Source organism: Scyliorhinus torazame, chromosome 8 (assembly GCF_047496885.1).
Source record: "Scyliorhinus torazame isolate Kashiwa2021f chromosome 8, sScyTor2.1, whole genome shotgun sequence".
Classification (NCBI taxonomy): Eukaryota; Metazoa; Chordata; class Chondrichthyes; order Carcharhiniformes; family Scyliorhinidae; genus Scyliorhinus; species Scyliorhinus torazame.
Window position 1 is genome coordinate 63225573 of NC_092714.1, and position 26122 is coordinate 63251694.

Here is a 26122-nt window from a genome sequence, read left to right on the forward strand (position 1 = left end):
TCTCACGGAATCCAGGGTGAGGTAGCCAATTGGATACAAAACTGGCTTGGCAACCGAAGCCAAAGGGTGGTTGTGGAAGGTTGTTTTTCAAACTGGAGGCCTGTGACCAGCAGTGTGCCTCAGGGATCGGTGCAGGGTCCACTGTTATTTGTTAGAAATATTAATTATTTGGATGAGAATGTAGGGGGCATGGTTAGTAAGTTTGCAGATGACACCAAGACTGGTGGCAAAGTGGATAGGGAAGAAGGTTATATAAAAGATTCCAACAGGATCTTGATCAATTGGGCCAGTGGACGATGAATGGCAGATGGAGTTTAATTTGGATAAATGTGAGGTGATGCATTTTGGTAGATCAAATCAGGGCATGACCTACTCAATTAATGGTAGGGAGTTGGGGAGAGTTACAGAACAAAGAGATCTAGGGGTACAGGTTCATAGCTCCTTGAAGGTAGAGTCGCAGGTGGATAGGGTGGTGAAGGCAGCATTCAGCATGCTAGGATTTATTGGTCAGAATATTGAATATAGCAGTTGGGACGTCTTGCTGAAGTTCTACAAGACATTGGTAAGACCTCACATGGAATACTGTGTTCAGTTCTGGTCGCCCTATTATAGGAAGGATATTGTTAAACTAGAAAGAGCGCAGAAAAGATTTACGAGGATACTACCAGGACTTGATGGTCTAAGTTATAAGGAGAGGCTGGGACTTTTTTCCCTGGAGCGTAGGAGGCTTAGGGGTGATCTTATAGAGGTCTATAAAATAATGTGGAGCATAGATAAGATAGATAGTCAACATCTTTTCCCAAAGGTAGAGGAATCTAGAACTAGAGGGCATAGGTTTAAGGTGAGAGGGGAGAAGTACAAAAGAGACCAGGGGGGAAATGTTTTCACAGAGAGGGTGGTGAGGATCTGGGACGAGCTGCCAGAGGCAGTGATAGAGGCGGGTATAAATTTTTCCTTTAAAAAACAGTTAGACAGTTACATGGGCAGGGTGGGTATAGAGGGATATGGGTCAAAAGCGGGCAAGTGGGACTAGCTTAGTGATAGAAACTGGCGGCATGGACAAGCTGGGCCGAAGGGCCTGTTTCCATGCTGTAAACATCTGACTCTATTATATATGGTGTAGGTACACCCACAGTGCTATTCGGGAGTACCTGGATTTTTACCCAGCGACGCTGATACAGCGAAAGTGAAGGAACGGTGACATATTTCCAAGTCAGGATAGTGAGTGACTTGGAGGGGAATCTCTAGGTGGTGCTGTTCCCATGAATATGCTGCCCTTGTCCTTCTAGATGGTCGTGGTTGTGTGTTTGGAAGGTGCTGCCTATGGAATTTTGGTGAGTTCCTGCAGTGCATCTTGTAGATGGTGGAAGTAAGCAGACATTAACATATAGGATATTGGACAAGGAGCTCAGTATGGGGTCAAACAGGTGATCAAGTTTGTGTAACAGTCTGATTTTACCAGATTCGATAGTTGAGAGGAAGAGTTGGACATATCCTCAACATGAGCACACGAGTTTGTTGCAAGGAATAAAAAAAACGAATTTGGTCTTTCAAATGCTTAAAACTGGAGGAAACTGACTTATCTGATACCACATGCTGGACAAGTGTCTGACCAGAGCAGTGAAGGAGTTCAGAGGTTCATGAAGAGGAGTCAAAAGGACTTGAAATGTTAACTAGGTTTCTCTCTCCACAGATACTGCCAGACCTGCTGAGTTTATCCAGCATTTTCTGCTTATTTTTCAGATTTCCAGCACCCGCAGTATTTTGCTTTTATTTGTTAACCTTTTAATATTCATTTACAGGATATCACTGGCTAGGTCAGCTTTTATTGCCAATTCTGAATTGCCCTTCAGAATATGGCGGCGAGCTGCCATCTTGAACCGCTGCAGTCCATGTGCTGTAGGTGCACCCACAATGCTGTTAGGAATGGTGATCAAGGATTTTGGCCCAGCAACAGTGAAAGAACGGCGAAATAGTTCCAAGTCAGATGGTGAGTGGCTTAGAGGAGAACTTTAAATGGTAATGTTCCCATGTATCCGCTGCCCTTATACTTCTAGATGGTAGTGGCCATGGGTTTGGAAGGTGCTAAGGCGCCTTGTTGAGTTTCTGCAGTGCATGCTGTAGATGGTACACATGGCTGTTGTGTGTCAGAAGTGGAGGGACTGGATGTTTCATGGAATCAGATTCCTACAGTGCAGGAGGCCACCATGCGGCCCATCGAATCTGCACCGGCCCTCTTTATACTTTATAGAGCACCCTACCTGAGAGCCGTAACCCATAAGACATAGGAGTGGAAGTAAGGCCATTCGGCCCATCGAGGTCCACTCCACCATTCAATCGTGGCTGATTTCAACTCCATTTACCCGCTCTCTCTCCATAGCTCTTAATTCCTCGAGAAATCAAGAATTTATCAACTTCTGTCTTAAAGACACAACGTCCCGGCCTCCACCGCCCTCTGTGGCAATGAATTCCACAGACCCACCACTCTCTGGCTGAAGAAATTTCTCCTCATCTCTGTTCTAAAGTGACTCCCTTTTATTCTGAGGCTTTGCCCCCGGGTCCTAGTCTCCCCTGCTAATGGAAACAACTTCCCTACATCCACCCTATCTAAGCCATTCATTATCTTGTAAGTTTCTATTAGATCTCCCCTCAACCTCCTAAACTCCAATGAATATAATCCCAGGATCCTCAGACGTTCATCGTATGTTAGACCTACCATTCCTGGGATCATCCGTGTGAATCTCCGCTGGACCCGCTCCAGTGCCAGTATGTCCTTCCTGAGGTGTGGGGCCCAAAATTGCTCACAGTATTCTAAATGGGGCCTAACTAATGCTTTATAAAGCTTCAGAAGTACATCCCTGCTTTTATATTCCAAGCCTCTTGAGATAAATGACAACATTGCATTTGCTTTCTTAATTATGGACTCAACCTGCAAGTTTACCTTTAGAGAATCCTGGACTAGGACTCCCAAGTCCCTTTGCACTTCAGCATTATGAATTTTGTCACCGTTTAGAAAATAGTCCATGCCTCTATTCTTTTTTTCAAAGTGCAAGACCTCGCACTTGCCCATGTTGAATTTCATCAGCCATTTCTTGGACCACTCTCCTAAACTGTCTAAATCTTTCTGCAGCCTCCCCACCTCCTCCATACTACCTGCCCCTCCACCTATCTTTGTATCATCGGCAAACTTAGCCAGAATGCCCCCAGTCCCGTCATCTAGATCGTTAATATATAAAGAGAACAGCTGTGGCCCCAACACTGAACCCTGCGGGACACCACTCGTCACCGGTTGCCATTCCGAAAAAGAACCTTTTATCCCAACTCTCTGCCTTCTGCCTGACAGCCAATTGTCAATCCATGTTAGTACCTTGCCTCGAATACCATGGGCCCTTATTTTACTCAGCAGTCTCCCGTGAGACACCTTATCAAAGGCCTTTTGGAAGTCAAGATAGATAACATCCATTGGCTCTCCTTGGTCTAACTTATTTGTTATCTCTTCAAAGAACTCGCACAGGTTTGTCAGGCACGACCTCCCCTTACTAAATCCATGCTGACTTGTCCTAATCCGACCCTGCACTTCCAAGAATTTAGAAATCTCATCCTTAACAATGGATTCTAGAATCTTGCCAACAACCGAGGTTAGGCGAATTGGCCTATAATTTTCCATCTTTTTCCTTGTTCCCTTCTTGAACAGGGGGGTTACAACAGCGATTTTCCAATCCTCTGGGACTTACCCTGACTCCAGTGACTTTTGAAAGATCATAACTAACGCCTCCACTATTTCTTCAGCTATCTCCTTTAGAACTCTAGGATGTAGCCCATCTGGGCCCGGAGATTTATCAATTTTTAGACCTCTTAGTTTCTCTAGCACTTTCTCCTTTGTGATGGCTACCATATTCAACTCTGCCCCCTGACTCTCTGGAATTGTTGGGATATTACTCATGTCTTCTACTGTGAAGACTGACGCAAAGTACTTATTCAGTTCCTCAGCTATTTCCTTGTCTCCCATCACAAAATTACTAGCGTCATTTTGGAGCGGCCCAATGTCAACTTTTGCCTCCCGTTTGTTTTTAATGTATTTAAAGAAACCTTTACTATCATTCCTAATGTTACTGGCTAGCCTACCTTCACAATTGATCCTCTCTTTCCTTATTTCTCTCTTTGTTATCCTCTGTTTGTTTTTGTAGCCTTCCCAATCTTCTGACTTCCCACTACTCTTTGCCACATTATAGACTTTCTCTTTTGCTTTCATGCATTCCCTAACTTCCTTTGTCAGCCATGGCTGCCTAATCCCCCCTCTGATAACCTTTCTTTTCTTTGGGATGAACCTCTGTACTGTGTCCTCAATTACTCCCAGAAACTCCTGCCATTGCTGTTCTACTGTCTTTCCCACTAGGCTCTGCTCCCAGTCGATTTTCGTCAGTTCCTCCCTCATGCCCCTGTAGTTACCTTTATTTAACTGTAACACCTTTACATCTGATTCTACCTTCTTTCTTTCAAATTGGAGATTGAATTCTACCATATTATGATCACTGCCTCCTAAGTGCTCCCTTACTTTAAGGTCTTTAATCAAGTCTGGCTCATTCCATAACACTAAGTCCAGAATGGCCTGTCCCCTCGTGGGCTCCATCACAAGCTGTTCCAAAAAGCCCTCCTGTAAACATTCAATAAATTCCCTTTCCTTGGGTCCACTGGCAGCATTATTTACCCAGTCCACCTGCATATTGAAGTCCCCCATGATCACTGTGACCTTGCCTTTCTGACATGCACTTTCTATTTCGTGGTGCATTTTGTGCCCCTGGTTCTGACCACCCTACCCAACCGGCGATCTGAACACCAAGGGGAAATTGTGCATGGCCAATATACATAACCTGTACTTCTTTGAACAGGGGAGGAAGCCGGAGCACCCGGAGGAAACCCATGTAGACAAGGGGTGGAAGTGCAAACTATTTTTTTTTTAAAATTTAGAGTTCCCAATTCTTTTTTGCCAATTAAAGGGCAATTTAGCATGGCCAATTCACCTAGCCTGCACATATTTTTGGGTTGTGGGGTGAGACCCACGCAGACACGGGGGAAAGTGCAAACTCCACACAGACAGTCGTCCAAAGCCGAAATTGATCCCGGGTCCCTAGCACTTTTAGGCAGCAGTGCTAACAACTGTGCCACCATGCTACCCTTTGTGGAAGGGATGCCATTAAGTGGGTTCTTTTGTCCTGGACGGTGTCAAGCTTTTCAGTGTTGTTGGAGCTGCACTCATCCAGGCAAGGGGAGAGTATTCCATCACGCTCCTGACCTGTGGCTTGTAGATGGTGGACAGGTTTTGGGGAGTTGAGGAGAGTTACTCGCCGCAGAATTCATAGCCTCTGATCTGTTCCTATATCACAATATTTATGTAATAATAATAATCTTTTATTGTCACAAGTAGGCTTACATTAACACTGCAGCGAAGTTACTGAGAAAAGCCTAGTCGCCACATTCCAGCCCCTGTTCGGGTAATGAGCCGGTACGGGAATTGAACACGCGCTGCTGGCTTTGTTCTGCATTACAAACCAGCTGTCTAGCCCACTGATGGCTAGTCCAGTTCAGTTTCTGGTCAAATGTTAACCCCCAGGATGTTGATAGTAGAGGATTCAGGGGACAATGGCAATATTCTCTTTTGTTGAGAGATGATCATCACCTGGCACTTGTGGGGTGTGAATGTTACTTGCCACCCGTCAGCCCAAGCCTAGATATTGTTCAAATCTTGCTGTATTTGGACATGGACTGCTTCAGTATCTGAGCGTTGTGGACGGTGCTGAACAAATCATCAGTGATATCATCAGTGAACACCCCCACCTCTGACCTTATGATGGAAGGAAGGGCATCGAGCAGCTGAAGATGGTTGGGCCTAAGACACTACTCAGAGGAACGTATGGAGTGATGTCCTGGAGCCGAGATGATTGACCACAATAACAACCACAATCATCTTCCTTTTTGCTAGGAATGACTCCAACCAGCGGAGAGTTTACACACCGATTCCAGCTTTGCTAGGGTTCCGTGATGCCATACTCAGTCAAATGCTGCCTTGATGTCAAAGGTAGTCACTCTCACCTCACTTTTAGAGTTTAGCTCTTTTGCCCATTTCTGAAACAAGGCTGTACTGAGATCAGGAGCTGAACAACGCTGGCAGACCCAAACTGAGCGTCCATGAGCAGGTTATTCCTAAGCAAATGCTGCATGATAGAACTGTTGATGAGCCTTCCATCACTTTACTGACGATAGAGAGTAGACTGATGGGCAGTAATTGGCCGGGTTGGATTTGTCCTGCTTTTTTTTTTTTAAAAACAGGACATGGGACCAATAGTGTGAAATTGGATGATAAGGAATTTAATGGTAATCAGATCAGGTAGCAAAAGGTGGGACTCTCACTTGATGAGCTCAGAAAAGGCCTGGATGGTTATGACAAACTACTGAGAGTCACCGTGACCCCACATTTCCTACTAAGTTTCCAATGTCAAAGGCTCAACAACACATCATATATCTAGTATCAGTATGAATACAAATGAGTAGAAACAAAATGGTTTCTTGCTAAAGTGGTGCATGCTGGTACAGCAGAAATTAATCTGCAATTGGATGCATAGCAAATAAAGTGAAATAAAGTTCATCCCTCCTACCCCAAAATCTAGCCGATGACAGCAAAAAAGAGCTTCAAGTCTACCTGTTCCTCACGTTTCTGTTTCCGTAGTTGTAGTCCCTCCTCTTCCCGTCGCCTTCTCATCTCATCAGGATTGAGGGAGTTGTTCTTGTAGCTCTTCAGCCGAAAATTTTCCTTTCCTGCACTTAACATGGCTTTGGGAAAACTGTAAAAAGATAATTTTAGAAGTAAAATTCAACAAAATTATATTCATGTAATGCCCCTTCGCTTACCAAGATAACACATTTAGTGCCACCAAATAAAACAGAACATAGGAGCATTCCATTCGGCCTTTCGAGCCTGTACTGCCATTCAATATGATCATGGCTGACCTCTATCTCAACACCATACTTCTGCACTTTCCCCACACCCATTGACACCTTTGGAGTACAGAAACCTATCTATTACCATCTTAAATATATTCAGTGATTTGGCCTCCACAGCCTTCTGTGGTAGCCACAGGTTCACCACCCTTTGAGTGAAGAAATTTCTCATCTCTGTCCTTAATGGCCTACCCCGTATCCTGAGACCGTGACCCCTTGTTCTAGAACCCTCCAGACACAGGAAACAACATTCTGCATCCGGTCTGCCCAGCCTGTCAGAATGTTCCATTTTTAGCAAACGCTCGGAGGAGCTGATCCTTGAAGGCTAAAACTCTTGCAGTTGAAAAACAGAAAAATTATGTAACACCAATTAAGAAAAATCCAAGCTCATCTAAACGCTAAAAAACTGAAATGCGAAAGCAATCAGCTGTATAAAATAGCAATGGAAACTGTTCTGGTAAATATTGCTACTTGTGAACAAAATTATTGCTACATTTGTTGACACAAATTACTGCACACCAAAATATTGTGCAGAATACTTCAAGGAGTCAACGACATGCGGGAGGCTAAATAAACGCTTCCCTCTAATGGGTAAGACCTCGCGTGAGGGTTTAATAACTCCATGACACTACGTAAAGAAATATCTATATGTGTAGAACTTCAGTTAGGTACTGGCAGCATTTGAACAGTTATGCAAAATATTTCAGGAATCTCCAAATGTGACAACCATCTTTCTTTGGTCTTTTTCAGGCAAACTATCCACGAAGATGAGAGCTTCAATTCCATAATCTATATTCTGTCCTTTGCTTCACAGTTCAATTGAGGCTGTGCTGAGATAAGGGAAAGCTAGTTGAATAGAAAAGAAAGGAATAGGAGGTTTTGCTAATAATCAGATGGAAAGGATAGGAGGAGGCTCATCCAAACATAAAATTCATTATGGACCAATTGAGTTGAATAGTTTGTTTCTGTGTTATTCATGCTAAATAAATCTGTGTAAGCCAAGGTACCAGAAAACAGAATTAGTGTTAGAGGAATTTTTGTTGGCAGGTAGCATTTCTGCAGCTTCTTGCAGTTGGCAGTAGGTTCAACCACAAATTTCAGCTTCATTCTGAGACTCTGCTACCTGCCAGTTTTTTCAGACTTTTTACATTTGAAGTTTGAACTTCCAATTTTCCAGGTGACTGAGTAGATTCTATGCTTGTGCAGTTTCTTGTCAAATTATCCCAGATCATATTAAAAACATCCAGACACATCCTTATCCAACACTGAATGACCTCAGAAAAAAACTTCAACTAGATTTGTCAGGCATGGCCTCTCTTTCACAAATTCATGCTGACTCTCTGATCAGTTAATACTTGTCCAAGTGCTCAGCCATTCTGTCTCTGATGATTCTAGTACACGTAAAGTCACTTTAGCCCCAGATGACCATAGGCTGCTTTCCCCTTTGAGGGGGAGAGCTGACTGGTGGTGATTTAACCGGCGGGTCACCGCACCTCAGGCGAAGGGCAAGGTCGAGAAGGCGGAACCTTCATTAATGGGCGGCATGGTGGTGCAGTGGTTAGCACTGCTGCCTCACGGCACCGAGGATCCAGGGCGAGGATTCCCGTATGAAGTTTGCGCAATCTCCCTGTTTCTGCGTGGGTCTCACCCGCACAACCCAAAGGTGTGCCGATTAGGTGGATTGGCCATGCTAAATTGCCCCTTAGTTGTGGGAACAGGGCAGAGTTAGAGGCATAAATCAGGGGAGTTGCCCGAGGTAGAGTGTTTTTCAGAGGGTCAGTGTAGACTTGATGGACCAAATGGCCTCCTTCTGCACTGTAGGAATTCTATGGTTCTATTCTAACAACCTCTGCCGGTACGGGAATTGAACTCACACACCACAATCCAGTTGTGCAGCCAACTGAGCTAAACCGGCCCCAAACTGTTTATATTCTAGTACCTTCTACATAAGTGATAATATACTGACAAGTCTGTAGTTCCTTGGTTTCTCTCTTTTTAAAATTACGGAGTAACATTTGAAATTTGCCACATTAGTTTATTAACCTGGCCAAAGCCAGCCAGGATTTCAATCTTGCAGTCTTTTAGTGAAGGTCGCAAGACTTGTAGGAACATGCAAAAGACAAATTGGACATGTAGCTTCAAGGAAATCTGCTTTGGCATTGCATTTATTTCTCTTGCCTACTTTGTCATGCACGAGGCTGAATCTATTTTAAACAAGAGGGCACTCAGTAAAGTGCATATCTCTGCCATGCTGTGTTAACTCAACATTACAATTACTCAACTCTTTCTTGAGGCTTTATCCTGCCTGGTTGATGCTTTGCAACTCTAAAAGACAATACTTTATTACGAGTTTTCATTCCATTGAAGCGGCTTCTTGCTAATCCGCGTCCAAAAGCATGCACTGAAAACGCTGCTCACATTTTGATAGTGACAAATTTCACCACAGCAGCCAAGACAATACACAACACTCTAAATAAAACAAGTTACAACACTTAAAAATCTATTTACCTTATTTCCCAATGTTAACAGGTCCTTAAAGAATTTCCACGATCTGGATTCAGATGCTCGCAAAATACTAATTCCTTTTCTTTAGGCCATACCCAATCTACCATATTTCACTGAAATCTATCCATTGTTTTTTCAGATAAATCGTTTACAGACTAACAAACAGGGGAAAAAACATTACATCCTTCCACTTTGTGGCAGAGGAAATAAATCCATTTACTCCAATGCAGGACCAAGTTACGTCATGATGCCATCAGTGCCACTGTTTTATCATTCACAATTTACACATGATAGGAACAAAATGCATCTACAAACCACAACTGGCCTATTTCACTACAAAAATCAGAAGCAAAGTATGTTCTTTTTTTAAAATAATCTTTATTGTCACAAGTAGGCTTGTGATAAGGATAATGCAAATAAGATTGATTAAACAAAAAACATTTTCACAGATTCCTCTATCTTTTCAACCAACATACTAGCATTTTTGGCAGGTACTAAGGCATTAGAAAAGATTTTCATAGCAGGAAAATACTTCACAAATTGTTGACAGGGCCAATATCTGGAAACAAAGACAATTCAGCAAACCCCATAATACAAGTTCATTCATAACATGTCCTTCTACTCTTATGCTCGAGAAAATTTTCTGTTTGCTCGGTGTTCAGCCTGAACCTCTTCAGTTTTGCATACCACAAGTTGGCAAGGTATTCCCCAATTTAATCTGCTCCACAAGAGTCTATTCTTTCTTTCAGTCAGATTCAAGGGCTAGGAAATAGGAACAAGGAGGCCATTCATCCCTACAAACCTGTTCCACCATTCAATTAGATCACAGCAATGGTCTGTATCCCAACTCCATCTGTCTGTTTTGGTTCTGCAATCCATAATTCTAAAATATATCAAGCACAGTTTTGAAGTGTTTAATTGACTGGCCTCAACAGCTTTCTGAGAAGTGATTCAGATTTCCACTACCCTTTATGTAAAGAAGTACTGTACTTTCTGATGTCACCCTAACTGCCGAGTAATTGTTGCTCTGAGCTCTCCCGCCAGAGGAAAGCAAAAAATTATTTACTCTATGAAATTCTTTAATCATCTTACACACATCAATTAGATCAACCCTCAAGTCTTCCATACTCAAGGGAAGATAGGCCTATTGTTTACCACCTGTCCGCAAATATAACATTTCTAGCCTTGATATAATTCTGGTGAATTTGTGCTGCAACATCTACAAGGTCTATATTTTCTTCCAGAGTCCCAGTGCCCATAGCTGAATGCAGTATGCTAGAGTCTAACTCGAGCTCTGCATAGCTGTAGCAGAGGTGTTTCTGAACCAAAATACATGAGAAAGAGAAGGTGTGTGTGTTTAGGGAAGCCAGTAGCATTTTTCAGTTCAGGTGGGGAAAAACGGATAAACTGACTTTTAAATCAGAGGATAAATGAAATAAACCAAAGTAAATAACCTGGAGAAATCAATTAAGGGGCAGTAAGAGAGAAATATACAATAATAAATGTAACAGACGTGCAGTGGAGGAGGATTTAAAGTGACAATGCTCTTCAAGCAAGAAGCTTGAATGAAGATCATTAAATGAACTGACATCATACCGTTGTAATGATTTTGAATTTAACTCAAATGAATAGTCGTTGTTCCAGTAATGTTAGGACTTGGACAAGTCAATGGTAAAATACTGTTTGAAAAGACCACCTAATAGGTAACTAACTATTTCCAAGACAAATGAAAATTATTTGCCTGTGAAGTGTTATATGTAATTTAAAAAACTGTGTTCATCTCAGTATGAACTGTACATGGTTTGTTGGCTAATTGCCGCCCCCAGAAAATCTGAAACTACTCAGGTTAGGCTGCACATGCATAGGAAAAAAAAGTAAATGTTTCAGAACACAGATCCTCCTCAGGGTCCTTGGATAAGATGACTCCTTTGCTGCTGCTATATTTCATTACTTAACTAGTTTTTTCCAATCCCTACCATAAGTGCACATGAACACATCAGAGGACACTAAAATCACTTCAGTAAAGACAAGCACAAACTCAATTTTGTTTAACCATACTCCACACAGGATTGCAGTGACAGAAATCGCTGCTTTTAGTAAAATGGGATATTTCTGGAGAATACAAAGTATACAAGGAATAATAGCCCCTAACTTCCAATCTCCAGGAGTCTATGTGGGGGGTTCTCCCAAAGATGCACTGGGCAACCCTCCCACTCCACCCCACCTCTCCCAATCCTCACAGATGTTTCCAGGTAAGGACAGCATGGCAATTGCTTAGAAATTTCAAACTTCCTTTAATACCTGGATGCATGGGTTCTCTCATGAGAAAGTTAGACAAGCTAGGCCTTTGTCCACTGGCGTTTAGAACAGTAAGAGGTGACTTAATTTAAACATAAAAGATCCTGAGTGGATGTGGAAAGAATGTTTCCTCTTCTGAAAGGATCTAGAACTAGGGGTCATTGTTAAAAAAATATGGGGTTACCCATTTAAAACAGATGAAGAGAGTTTCTCTCAGACGATTGGGCAGCACGGTAGCCTTGTGGATAGCACAATTGCTTCACAGCTCCAGGGTCCCAGGTTCGATTCCGGCTTGGGTCACTGTCTGTGCGGAGTCTGCACATCCTCCCCGTGTGTGCGTGGGTTTCCTCCGGGTGCTCCGGTTTCCTCCCACAGTACAAAGATGTGCAGGTTAGGTGATTGGCCATGATAAATTGCCCTTAGTGTCCAAAATTGCCCTTAGTGTTGGGTGGCGTTACTGGGTTATGGGGGTAGGGTGGAGGTGTTGACCTTGGGTAGGGTGCTCTTTCCAAGAGCCGGTGCAGACTCGATGGGCCAAATGGCCTCCTACTGCACTGTAAATTCTATGATATATTCTATAAGATTGCATGTCTTTGGAACTCTCTTCTTCATAAGGTGGGGGAAGCAGAGTCTATGAATATTTTTAAGGCAGAGGTAGATCGATTCTTGATAGGCATGAGGGTGAAAGGTTATCGGAATGTGGAGTTGAGATTACAATCAGTTCAGTCATGAACTTATTGAATGGCTGAGCAGACCAGAAAGTCTAGTTCGTATCTCCTTTGGAGAATGGCTCTATACTGGGAACAGACTAAAAATGCAGCTTAAATCACAAACCTCGGATGGTTCCAACTGCCACACAGCAATAGTTACCAGAAAAGGTTAGGAGAATTAAAACCACTTCCAGCTTCTGAGTATCTAATGCATGACCTCCCTCAACCACCCACAGGACTCTTCCCCCCCACTCGACCTCCGAGCCTCCCCACAGGACTACTCCCTGACCGCTCTATTACCAAACCTTGACTAGGGAAGTGGCTTACTTATCTTGTGACTGAGCTGCCCTTGATTGTAAGCCATGGGAACCCACTGCACTCCATAGATCTCACCCAGCCCGAGTCAGAAGATTGAGCGAGACAGGAGCAGCTAAGCAGAGGTAAGTAATTGCGATCAAAGTGGCAATCTGACTCAATTGCCACTCCACCAGAATTTAGGGGCCAATGGAAACTGAAACCTTCCTTTTCTTTCAGTAATATGATGATAGTTGCTCTCCTTATACGTTGCCCCTACTTTAGCTTAGTCTTTCCCTTCATCACACCAAGACTTTTACTCTGTTTGCATATCTTAAGATGTTCTCATCCATGCTACTTTAGGAACACAGGACAAGTGTAGGCCATTTGGCCCTTGATGCCTGCTCCATCATTCAATAAGATCATGATTGATCTGATTTATTGTCACGTGTACCGAGGTACAGTGAAAAGTATTGTTCTGTGTAATCCAGACAGATCGTTCCATACATGAAAAAACATAGGACATACATAAATACACAATGTAAATACATAGACATCAGGTGAAGCATACGGAGTGTAGTGCTACACAGTAGAGAAGTTGCGTGGAAAGATCAGTTTAGTCCATAAGAGGGTCATTCAGGAGTCTGGTAACATAAGAACATAAGAATTAGGAACAGGAGTAGGCCATCTGGCCCCTCGAGCCTGCTCCGCCATTTAATGAGATCATGGCTGACCTTTGTGGACTCAGCTCCACTCTCCGGCCCATACACCATATCCCCGAATCCCTTTATTCTTTAGAAAGGCATCTATCTTTTTCTTAAAAACGTTTAAAGAAGGAGCCTCAACTGCTTCACTGGGCAAGGAATTCCAGAGATTCACAACCCTTTGGGTGAAGAAGCTCCTCCTACACTCCGTCCTAAATCTATCTCGCCTTATTTTGAGGCTATGCCCCCTAGTTCTGCTTTCCCCGACCAGTGTAAACAACCTGCCCGCATCTATCCTATCTATTCCCTTCATAATTTTATATGTCTCAATAAGATCCCCCCGCATCCTTCTAAACTCCAATGAGTACAGTCTCAGTCTACTCAACCTCTCGTCATAATCGAATCCCCTCAACTCTGGGATCAACCTAGTGAATCTCCTCTGCACTCCCTCCAGTGCCAATATGTCCTTTCTCAGGTAAGGAGACCAAAACTGAACACAATACTCCAGATGCGGCCTCACCAACACCCTATACCCTGCAGCATAACCTCACTAGTCTTGAGCTCCATCCCCCTAGCAATGAAAGACAAAACTCGATTAGCCTTCTTAATCAACTGTTGCACCTGCACACCAACTTTTTGCGACTTGTGCACCAGCACACCCAGGTCCCTCTGCACAGCAGCATGTTTTAACATCTTACCGTTTAAATAATAATCCATTCTGCTGTTATTCCTCCCAAAATGGATAGCCTCACACTTGGCAACATTGAATTCCATCTGCCAGACCCTAGCCCATTCACCTAACCTATCCAAATCCTTCTGCAGACTTCCGGTATCCTCTGCACTTTTTGCTTTACCGCTCATCTTAGTGTCGTCTGCAAACTTTGACACATTGCACTTGGTCCCCAACTCTAAATCGTCTATGTAAATTGTGAACAACTGCGGGCCCAACACTGATCCTTGAGGGACCCCACTTGTTACAGGTTGCCAACCAGAGAAACACCCATTTATCCCCACTCTCTGCTTTCTGTTAGTTAACCAATCCTCTACCCATGCTACCACTTTACCCTCAATACCATGCATCTTTAGTTTATGCAGCAACCTTTTGTGTGGCACCTTGTCAAAAGCTTTCTGGAAATCCAGATATACCACATTCATTGGCTCCCCATTATCTACTGCACTGGTAACGGCCTCAAAAAACTCTACCAAATTAGTCAGACACAACCTACCCTTTGTGAACCCATGCTGCGTCTGCCCAATGGGACAATTTCCCTCCAGGTGCCCCGCTATTTCCTCCTTAATGATAGATTCCAGCATTTTCCCTACAACCGAAGTTACGCTTACCGGCCTATAATTACCCGCTTTCTGCCGACCTCCTTTTTTAAACAGTGGTGTCACGTTTGCTACTTTCCAATCCTCTGGGACCACCCCAGAGTCTAGTGAATTTTGATAAACTATCACTAGTGCGTTTACAATTTCCCTAGCCATCTCTTAACACTCTGGGATGCATCCCATCAGGGCCAGGAGACTTGTCTACCTTTAGCCCCATTAGCTTGCCCAATACTGCCTGCCTCCTTAGTGATTACAATCATCTCAAGGTCCTCACCTATCATATCCTTATTTCCATCAGTCACTGGCATGTTATTTGTGTCCTCCACTGTGAAGACTGACCCAAAAAACCTGTTCAGCTCCTCAGCCATTTCCCCGTCTCCAATTATTAAATCTCCCTTCTCATCTTCCAAAGGACCAATATTTACCTTAGCCACTCTTTTTTGTCTTATATATTTGTAGAAGCTTTTACTATCTGCTTTTATGTTCTGAGCCAGTTTACTTTCATAGTCTACCGTACTCTTCTTTATGGCTTTTTTAGTAGCTTTCTGTTGTCCCCTAAAGACTTCCCTGTCCTCTAGTCTCCCACTAATTTTTGCCACTTTGTATGTTTTTTCCTTCAATTTGATACTCTCCCTCACCTCCTTAGATATCCATGTTGATTTTTCCCCTTTCTACCGTCTTTCTTTTTTGTCGGTATGAACCTTTTCTGAACAGTGAAAGATCGCTCGGAAGGTTCTCCACTGTTCCTCAACTGCTTCACCATGAAGTCTTTGCTCCCAGTCTACCTTAGCTAGTTCTCCTCTCATCCCATTGTAATCGCCTTTGTTTACGCACAAAACACAAGTGTTTGATTTTACCTTGTCATTCTCCAACTGTATTTTAAATTCCACCATATTGTGGTCGCTCCTTCCAAGAGGATCCCAAACTATGAGATCATTAATCAATCCTGCCTCATTACACAGGACCAGATCTAGGACCGCTTGTTCCCGTGTAGGTTTCATTACATACTTTTCCAGGAAATTATCCCGGGCACATTCTATAAACTCCTCCTCAAGGCTGCCTTTACCAACCTGGTTAAACCAATCGATACGCAGATTAAAATCTCCCATGATAACCGCTGTACCATTTCTACATGCATCCGTTATTTCTTTGCTTATTGCCTGCCCTACCATCCTGTTACTATTTGGTGGCCTATAGACTACTCCTATCAGTGACCTTTTCGCCTTACTATTCCTGATTTCCACTCAAATTGATTCAACCTTGTCCTCCATAGCACCAATATCATCCCTTACTATTGCCTGGATGCCATCCTTAAACAACAAAGCTACACCACCGCCCTTACCGTCCATTCTATCCTTTCGTATAGTCTGATACCCTTGGATATTTAACTCACAGTCGTGACCATCTTTTAACCATGTTTCAGTAATGGCCACTAAATCATAGTCATTCACGATGATTTGCACCATCAACTCATTTACCCTATTTCGTATACTACGAGCATTCAGGTAAAGTACACTTATGCTGTTTTTTATGTCTTTGTTATGAATCCTAACACCTTGATCAGTAACTTTTCGCAATTTATTTTTCCTCTTACCCTTTCTCCTAATTTTCCTCGTCTTTGAACCCATATCTCTACATAATAACCTGTCACGTAACCTGCTGCCTTGATCTCCATTAACCATTATACTGTCCATAGCTTTACACTTCCCTTCCACCCAACTTGCTAGCTTAAAGTCCTTGTGACCAACCTATTTATCCTATTCGCTAGAACACTGGTCCCAGAATGGTTCAGGTGAAGACCGTCCCAACGGTACAGGCCCCTCCTGCCCCAGTACTGATGCCAATGCCCCATGAAATGGAATCCCTCTTTCCCGCACCACTCCTTTAGCCACGTGTTAACTTCTCTAATTTTCTCAACCCTATGCCAATTGGCACGTGGCTCAGGTAGTAATCCAGAGATTATAACCCTGGAGGACCTGCTCTTAAATTTAGTCCCTAGTGTTTGATAATCCCCAAACAGGTCCTCTTTCCTAGTCTTACCTATGTTGTTAGTCCCAACGTGGACCACAACAACTGGATCCTCCCCCTCCCTCTCTCTTTCAAGCCAATCAGAGATGTCCCTCACCCTGGCACCGGGCAGGCAACATACCGTGCAGGACTCTCGATCTGGCATACAAAGGGTGCCATCAATCCCCCTAATTATAGAATCCCCTACAACTACCACTTGTCTTTTTGCTCCCCCCTCTTGAATGGCTTCCTGTACCACGGTGCAGTGGTCAGTCAACGCATTCTCCCTACAGCCCTCTTCCTCATCCACACAGGGAGCAAGTACCTCATACCTGTTGGACAAGGTCATGGGCTGAGGCTCCTCAACTCCTAAACTCAGGATCCCCCTACCTGCCTCCCTTGCAGTCACACCACTCTGTCCCTGACCACTGTCCGAATTAACAGAACTTATTCTACCGGGTGTGACTGCCTCCTGAAACAAAGCGTCCAGGTAATGTTTCCCCTCCCTGATGTGCCGCAGTGTGTGCAGCTCGGTCTCCAGCTCATCAATTCTGAGCCGAAGTTCCTCGAGCAGCCAACACTTGCTGCAGCTGTGGTCACTGACGGTCTCAATGGGATCCACCAGTTCCATCATCATACAGCAACAGCACATCACCTGTCCAGCCATATTCAACTAGTTAATTAATTTAAATATTTTTTCAAAAAAAAATTTCTTTCTGGAAACTCAAGGATAAACCCGAACACCAACAAAAACACAGCCACTCACCCGAACTCAGTCACTCACCTAAACTCAGATGCTCTCTGTTCCAATCAGCACTCCGTGACTAAAGGCACTCCTGCCACACCTTTTGTGCACTCACCTCTCCCAGCACTGTCCCAGCTATCTCCCGGGCAGCACGGTAGCATTGTGGATAGCACAATTGCTTCACAGCCCCAGGGTCCCAGGTTCGATTCCGGCTTGGGTCACTGTCTGTGCGGAGTCTGCACATTCTCCCAGTGTGTGCGTGGGTTTCCTCCGGGTGCTCCGGTTTCCTCCCACAGTCCAAAGATGTGCAGGTTAGGTGGATTGGCCATGATAAATTGCCCTTAGTGTTGGGTGGGGTTACTGGGTTGTGGGGATGGGGTGGAGGTGTTGACCTTGGGTAGGGTGCTCTTTCCAAGAGCCGGTGCAGTCTCGATGGGCCGAATAGCCTCCTTCTGCACTGTAAATTCTATGATCTATGACCTCCACCCGCGCTTTTTAAAACTCCCGGCCCTCTCCTCCGGCGCTGTTTTCGCTGTCCCGGCTCTCTCCTCCCGCGGTTTTCGCTCAGGGTAACAGCAGGGAAGCAGCTGTTTTTGAAACGGTTAGTGCGTGTAGTCAGACTTTTGTATCTCCTGCCCAATGGAAGAGGTTGGAAAAGATAATAACCTGGGTGGGAGGAGTCTTTGATTATGCTGCCCACTTGGATGGGAGGCGGTTTCACACGATGGACTGGGCTGTGTTCACGACTCTCTTTAGTTTCTTCCAGTCTTGGGCTGAGCATTTGACATACCAAGCTGTGATGCAGCCAGATAGGAAGATTTCTATGGTGCATTTGTAAAAACTGGTAAGAGGCAATGTGGACATGCCGAATTTCCAAGGAGGTATAGGCGCTGTTGTGCTTTCTTGGTCATAACGTCGACGTGGGTCGATCAGGACAGATTGTTGGTGATGTGCACACCTAGGAATTTGAAGCTGTCAACCATCTCCACCTTGGCACAATTAATGCAGACAGAGGTGTGCATGATATTTTGCTTCAGGAAGTCAATGACCAGCTCCTTAGTTTTGCTGACATTGAGGGAGAGATTGTGGTCATTACACCACGCCACTACATTCCCCATCTCCCTCCTGTACTCTGACTCGTCGATGTTCAAGACCTACTACGTCATGCCATCAACAAACTTGTAGAGTTGGGGCCAAATTTTGCCACACAGTCTATGGGTATATTTGTGTATGGGGAGTATAGTAGGGGGTCAAGTACACGGGCTTGCAGGGCCCCCGGTATTGAGGTGGTGGTGTTGTTTATCGCAGGTTCAATTCCCAGCTTGGGTCACTGTCTGTGTGGAGTCTGCATGTTCTCCCCGTGTCTGCGTGGGTTCCCTTGGGTGCTCCGGTTTTCTCCCACAGTCCAAAGGTGTGTAGGTTAGGTGGATCGGCCATGCTAAATTGTCCTTAATGTCCAAAAAGGTTAAGTGGGGTCACTGGGTTGCGGGGATAGGGTGGAGGCGTCGGCTTAGGTAGGGTGCTCTTTCCAAGGGCCAGTGCAGACTCGATGGGCCGAATGGCCTCCTTCTGCACTAAGTTTTATGATTTTTACTGATATTGGTCTATGGGTCAGGAAGTCGCGGTTCCAGTTGCAGAGGGAGGAGCCAAGTCTGTTTTGGAGTTTTGATAGGAGCTTGGTTGGGATTATGGTGTTGAAGGCGGAGCTGTAGACAATGAATAGGAGTCTGACGTATGAATCCTTGTTGTTGAGATGCTCCAGTGATGAGTTTAGTGCCAAGGAGATAGTGTCTGCTGTGGATCGACTGTGGCGGCATGCGAATTGCAGTGGATCAAGGCATTTTGGGAGTATGGAGTTGATGTATCTCATGACCAACCTCTCGAAGCACTTCATAATGATAGATGTCAAGGCCACCGGACGGTAGTCGTTGAGACATGTTGCCTGGTTCTTACCGGTGCCAAATATTCAGATACCACACTGAAAATTCTGCCGAGATTCAACTGGCAAACTATCTCAATAGTGCCTGCTTTCCAACGGAACAATTTGCATGAACAGTAATTGAATGGTTTAGGAAAAATATCCTGGATAAGGAATGCTATGTACAGTAAAACATCTTATTAATAACTGGTTAAATAAAAGGCACATCCATACTGGTAAACCACAGTGCTAAACGTAATGCCAGAATGTAGGTTCAATTGTTTTTTCCTGTTAAGCCACAAAAATTAAAATAGAGGATTTCTTTTTACACGTATCAAGTATAATATCAGCCAGCTATAATGTGTTGTTGCTGGCTGTGATATATGCTGTGATATATATTGCACAAGTTTCTCCAGGTCAAAATATTCTACATAGGATTCAAAATACTTGAGATTTCATATTCATTAGTGAGTTATTGGTGGTATAAATATGGCATACAGCAATGCATTTGTGGGACCATTAGTTGTGACCAAATGTTTAAAAAATGGAATTACTACAGCAGTGCAGGCTATTTTAGTGAGATGAATGCTCATCATATTCAAACACTGTGCAGGAGCAATCAAAATGAATAGCATGTCCTAGCATATAGCCAAAACAATAGAATACTAGTTGTAGAAAGTCATTTCTGTCCTGCACAATACTGCAGACCATATCTTGAGTACTGCTTCTAATCTTGTCAGTGAGCCACAAATCCGGAAGATGTTTACAGAAAAGCCACAAGACTGACTCCTATAACATATCATGTCTCCATGGGTTATGCCAAGCATTGGAGACTTTGGGTTCTTAATGGATGAACAAGCTAAAATGGTTTATTGCAGCACTCCTCATTTGTATCTTCAATATCAACTTCCTTCCCTGCGACCACTGCTGAGAAAAACAAAAACACCAGTGGCATGGGAACACTATCACTTCCAAATCGCACAACAGTCTGACTTGCAAAGATATAATCACTATGTTTCATTGCTATTGGGTCAGTCGTCTAGAATTTGCTATCTGGACATCACTGTGGGAGTCATCACTAAAACGGATTGCAAAAGATTAAGAAATACAACCACAACAGGCAATAAATGCAGTCACACTAATGTGTCAACTTCCCAAGGCCGACGATGTATATTTTTCAAAACATTGTGCAAAGAAATAGAGGAATCCTGCAATCTAAAATAAAAGGTATCAGAAATGCATAGGTCATTCAGCACCTTAAAGTGATGACCAGTTTAACATTTCAGACAACACCCTTTGCCGGGCTAGCCAAACTGACATGAACGCAGACTGCAATAAATGTGTAGTAAACCTTTTTTTTAAAAAAAACTCTGGGACACATCACAACTGAACCAAAACCTGTTCTCAACAAAAACCCATAGTCACTGAACAAGAAAAAAGGCTATCTCCAATTTTTTTGTCTTAGATAGAATGCGGTGAATTCTTCACTCACACTGGAATTAACACCAAGTTCATATTACTCAGGCCAGGGATTGAACCTTCCTGCCGCATGTACGTTGGTACCATATTGCGCTGCACACTTCTTTCTTTAATAAATAAATGATGCAAAGGATCACGCATTACTATTTGAAGAGATAGAGCTCCCCAATGTCCTGGCCAATGTTCAACCCTTAACCACCACCACAAACATTATTACCTAATTTGCTGTTTGACAGGCCATTCTGTGCTCAATGCCCATAAAACAACACTCTTGTCTGAAGCACAGACACAATAGACTAATTGGCACGCTCAATGGGTACTGTTCTATAGCAGGGACAAAGCTCAAAAAAATTAGGCCACTAGCTATGAAGCACTTTAAGATGTCTCAAGAAAATGCTGTATAAATGAAAAGCCTCCGATTCTACTTTTTACATAATTACTCTACCATAAAACCTTTCTAACAAGTGCGCCAATTCCGTTCCTTTATATGGCAGCCGCTTCAAAACATCAAATAGTATTGCTGTGAGGATCAAGCCAAATGGGCAGCCAAATAACTGTTTCTCCCACAAATATGGTTAGATAGAGGCATGTTTCTCCTCACTGATACTGGGGCTACATCTTATTAGATAAAAGCTCAAAATGTACCTGATCTGCAGGTGCCATCTTTTCTGGTTTCTATGTATGAAAACTAGGTGAGCAAAAAATCTGAGATCTCCTGCCTTGGCTGACCAACTCCACAAATAACCTGCTCACTAATCTCAAGCCACCATAGGTGAGATATTACAGGCACATTTCTCAGGGCTCAAACCGAACACAAAAGGCACCCTTGAAAACCATGCTCAGAAAAGCCTGTCCACAAATTCTTGCTATACTCTTCACTGTAAAAGGTGGCATGGCCATGAAATTAAACACTCTCAGCTTAATTTACTATCACAACATTCAAAAACTGTCCAGAAAATGTGTTTGCACTTTTATGAAACTGTTCACATGCAAAGATAAGGTTCCCCACGGTAGGCTATTGCAAAAAATACGGAGGCTGGGGATTGAGGGTGATTTAGAGATGTGGATCAGAAATTGGCTAGCTGAAAGAAGACAGAGGGTGGTGGTTGATGGGAAATGTTCAGAATGGAGTACAGTCACAAGTGGAGTACCACAAGGATCTGTTCTGGGGCCGTTGCTGTTTGTCATTTTTATCAATGACCTAGAGGAAGGCGCAGAAGGGTGGGTGAGTAAATTTGCAGACGATACTAAAGTCGGTGGTGTTGTCGATAGTGTGGAAGGATGTAGCAGGTTACAGAGGGATATAGATAAGCTGCAGAGCTGGGCTGAGAGGTGGCAAATGGAGTTTAATGTAGAGAAGTGTGAGGTGATTCACTTTGGAAGGAATAACAGGAATGCGGAATATTTGGCTAATGGTAAAGTTCTTGAAAGTGTGGCTGAGCAGAGGGATCTAGGTGTCCATGTACATAGATCCCTGAAAGTTGCCACCCAGGTTGATAGGGTTGTGAAGAAGGCCTATGGAGTGTTGGCCTTTATTGGTAGAGGGATTGAGTTCCGGAGTCGGGAGGTCATGTTGCAGCTGTACAGAACTCTGGTCCGGCCGCATTTGGAGTATTGCGTACAGTTCTGGTCACCGCATTATAGGAAGGACGTGGAGGCTTTGGAGCGGGTGCAGAGGAGATTTACCAGGATGTTGCCTGGTATGGAGGGAAAATCTTATGAGGAAAGGCTGACGGACTTGAGGTTGTTTTCGTTGGAGAGAAGAAGGTTAAGAGGAGACTTAATAGAGGCATACAAAATGATCAGGGGGTTGGATAGGGTGGACAGTGAGAGCCTTCTCCCGCGGATGGATATGGCTGGCACGAGGGGACATAACTTTAAACTGAGGGGTAATAGATATAGGACAGAGGTCAGAGGTAGGTTCTTTACGCAAAGAGTAGTGAGGCCGTGGAATGCCCTACCTGCTACAGTAGTGAACTCGCCAACATTGAGGGCATTTAAAAGTTTATTGGATAAACATATGGATGATAATGGCATAGTGTAGGTTAGATGGCTTTTGTTTCGGTGCAACATCGTGGGCCGAAGGGCCTGTACTGCGCTGTATTGTTCTATGTTCTATGTAAAGAGGTTAAAATTCTGATCAAGATTAATGTATCAGGCAATGCAAATAATTATGAAGATCAAGAATAATGAAGTGAACATTAATCACCCTCAACACTCAATGTTGACCTGGTCAGTCTGAATGAATGGGATGGCTTTTCTGGGCATATTCCCCATTTCCCCCACACCACAAATGAAAATTGGTTGGTAGCCCACACACCAAAAATCTGGCTGCAGTGGTGCAGTTTTAATTAACTCAAAGTGAGATTTTGCTGCAATTTGGGGAGGAAGTCTTGCATTGAAGAGCTTCTGGCCAATCAGGTTGGCCAACAACACTAGTCCCAGCAGCAGCAGTTTTGAACAGTGGCCAATGCTGTGAAGAGACAGTCCCTGAACAAGAGGAATTGTGGAGCTGAACTTCAAGGTAAGTCCGAGCCAGCAGATTGCAGCGAGGAGGGTGGTGGTGGTGTGTGTGTGTGTGTGGAACACAGGGGTGGACGAGAATGCATATTACAAGGCCCCCCTCCACCTTCAAATATGTTGACAGGGGGCATAAAATACAGGTCTATGAATGTTTTATTTTGCATTTCTGAGATATAATACTTTATGCTCCAATTGTGCAGCAGCATTCAACATAATAATAATCTTTATTGTCACAAGTAGAGTTATATTAACACTGGAATGAAGTTACTGTGAAAAGCCCAGAGTAGCCACATTCTAGCGCCTGTTCGGGTACACAGAGGGAGAATTCAGAATGTCCAAATTACCTAACAACACGTTGTTCGGGGCTTGTGGGAGGAAACCGGAGCACCCAGAGGGAATCCACGCAGCCAATGGGGAGAACATGCAGACTCCACACAGACAGTGACCCAAGTCGGGAATTGAACCTGGGACCCTGGCGCTGTGAAGCAACAGTTCTAACCACTGTGCTACCCTGCCGCTCTTTTTATCCAGCAGTTGAAAACAATGGCTCAAGAAGTTCAGAACTTTAAATTTTGACTTAAGCTGATTTTCCTCCCTCTTCTTGTTAGTCATCAATAAAACTATAACTGCAATGGTTTAAAGGTTACATTTCCCTCCATTATGCAATCAAAACATTTCTCAGACAATAACCGGGTCTATCCTTTGGCTGTTAAACTATAACCCCACCTATAGTCAGAGAGTCAGAGTTTTCCAGCACAGAAAGAGTTTACCATGATGGGCGAAAGGGCCATTCTAATCCCGCTTTCCAGCACTTGGCCCATCTCAGGGGAGTAATTAAGTTCTCCCGGGTGCTCTAGCAAATATTTATCCTTATACCAACATCATTACCTGGTCATTACCTCATTGCTATTTGTGGGTCATTGCTGTGTGCAAATTGGCTGCCGCATTTCCTACTTTAAGATTTTTTAAAAGGGCAATTTAACATGACCAATCCACCTAACCTGCACACCTTTGGGTTGTGGGGTAAAATCCATGCAGACATGGGGACAATGGCACACAAACAGTGACCCAAACATTTCCTCCTTTACAAACATAGCTAAAGTATTTTGTTTGCTGGAAAACGTAAAGAATGTCCTGAAGTCATGAGAGGTGCTATATAAATGCAAGTCTTTCTTTCTGGGACTAGGTTTAGTGTGAAGTAGCATCGGACCAATTTCGTACCAGTTTTTTGGTCAATGAGTTCATGCTTTCTACTTAGGAAACTCATGGGGCCATAGTATATTTACAGCCAAGCTCACACCATCCTAAAGATGGGTATAGAGATTTCTAATTACAACAAATCCTCATGAAAAGGGTGGTTTTTCAGATGGCTACTGGAAGCTGCTTTTGTTAGCTGCGATGAGAGGTGTCTGCATTCCTGTTTGTTGTGATAAAAGCTTCAGTCAGGGCTGGAATCTGATGGAATAGCACAAGTATTCTGTATTGTAGCAGTATAAATATTTTTCCTGATCCAATTTTTGTTTAATGAAGGAAGAATTTAGGAGGAAGGTTAAAATACATCTTTCCTACTATTTAGTACTGTTCTAATTTTGAAGTTGAAAATATGACAAGGGTACATCCTTAAAGTATTTCATATTTTCAACTTCAAATATTTATACTGCTACAATACAGAATATTTGTGCTATTCCGTCAGATTCCGGCCCTGACTGAAGCTTTTATCACAACAAACAGGAATGCAGACACCTCTCACCGTAGCTAACAAAAGCAGCTTCCAGTAGCCACCTGAAAAACCAACACACATTCCTCGGTAAATACTGTTGTGTTGACTGGCATGGAAACTATTTTGCTGGTTCTACTTCCCTTATACTCCCTGTAATGGGCATTTAATAATATTGCGTGCTGTAATCATGCTACAACAACGTGTAGTGAAGCCCTCTGGATGAGCCCAACGTCTTCATATGGAAGGTAAGAAAATTAGTTCCCAAAGGTGCCAATTATAGGGATGTATAGCAAAGTACGTTTAGCTGTAATCACATTATATATTACACATAACCAACGCCATAGCAAATGCCTCCAATTAAATTCAGTGAGCACCGAATGGAACATTTGTCATATTTATCGACTTAACACGGGAATGAATGAGTCAAAAATTACTAAAATAAAAATTACCTGTCAGGATAAAGAACTAAATCCTGACACTCCCAACCTCCCTCAACAACATAATCTTGAAAATCCAATCTAAGAGCCGCCCTCACTGGATGATTAATCAGTTTACACTGATGGCAATCCCGGGGCTTCCACCGACTTTAGGCCTTTGCCGGATTTTTAACATCTCGAACCATTCAATAAAACAGCAGTGGGTGCTTTTTTTAATATAATTCAGCTTCCACCTTCACACTGGTTATATTCGATTTCCTCTTGGCGTATTCAAACACTATTAACCTCCCCTGACTTACCGGCTATCTCCCTGGTATCTCGTGTTCAGAGCAGCACTCACACACTCTCTCTCTCTCTCTCTCTCCCTTCACCTCCCGGCGCTCTCAGAAACCCAGAGCCACCCGACCCGACCCCGCATGCGCATATTCACGACGGCGCCACACGGTCGCGCGTGCGC

General features: G+C 43.6%; 1 protein-coding gene across 1 annotated transcript in view; it reads right to left on the bottom strand.

Moving 5' to 3' along the window:
- Positions 1-26122, bottom strand: part of LOC140427898 (importin subunit alpha-5) — a 92877-nt gene extending 66755 nt beyond the window's left edge. Inside the window, exons 1-2 of the mRNA XM_072513731.1 lie at positions 25965-26122; positions 6698-6839 (exon numbers count right to left, since the gene is read on the bottom strand). Of these exons, the coding sequence (XP_072369832.1) occupies positions 6698-6826 (129 nt within the window). The 5' untranslated portion in view covers positions 6827-6839; positions 25965-26122. The remainder of the gene's footprint in view (positions 1-6697; positions 6840-25964) is intronic.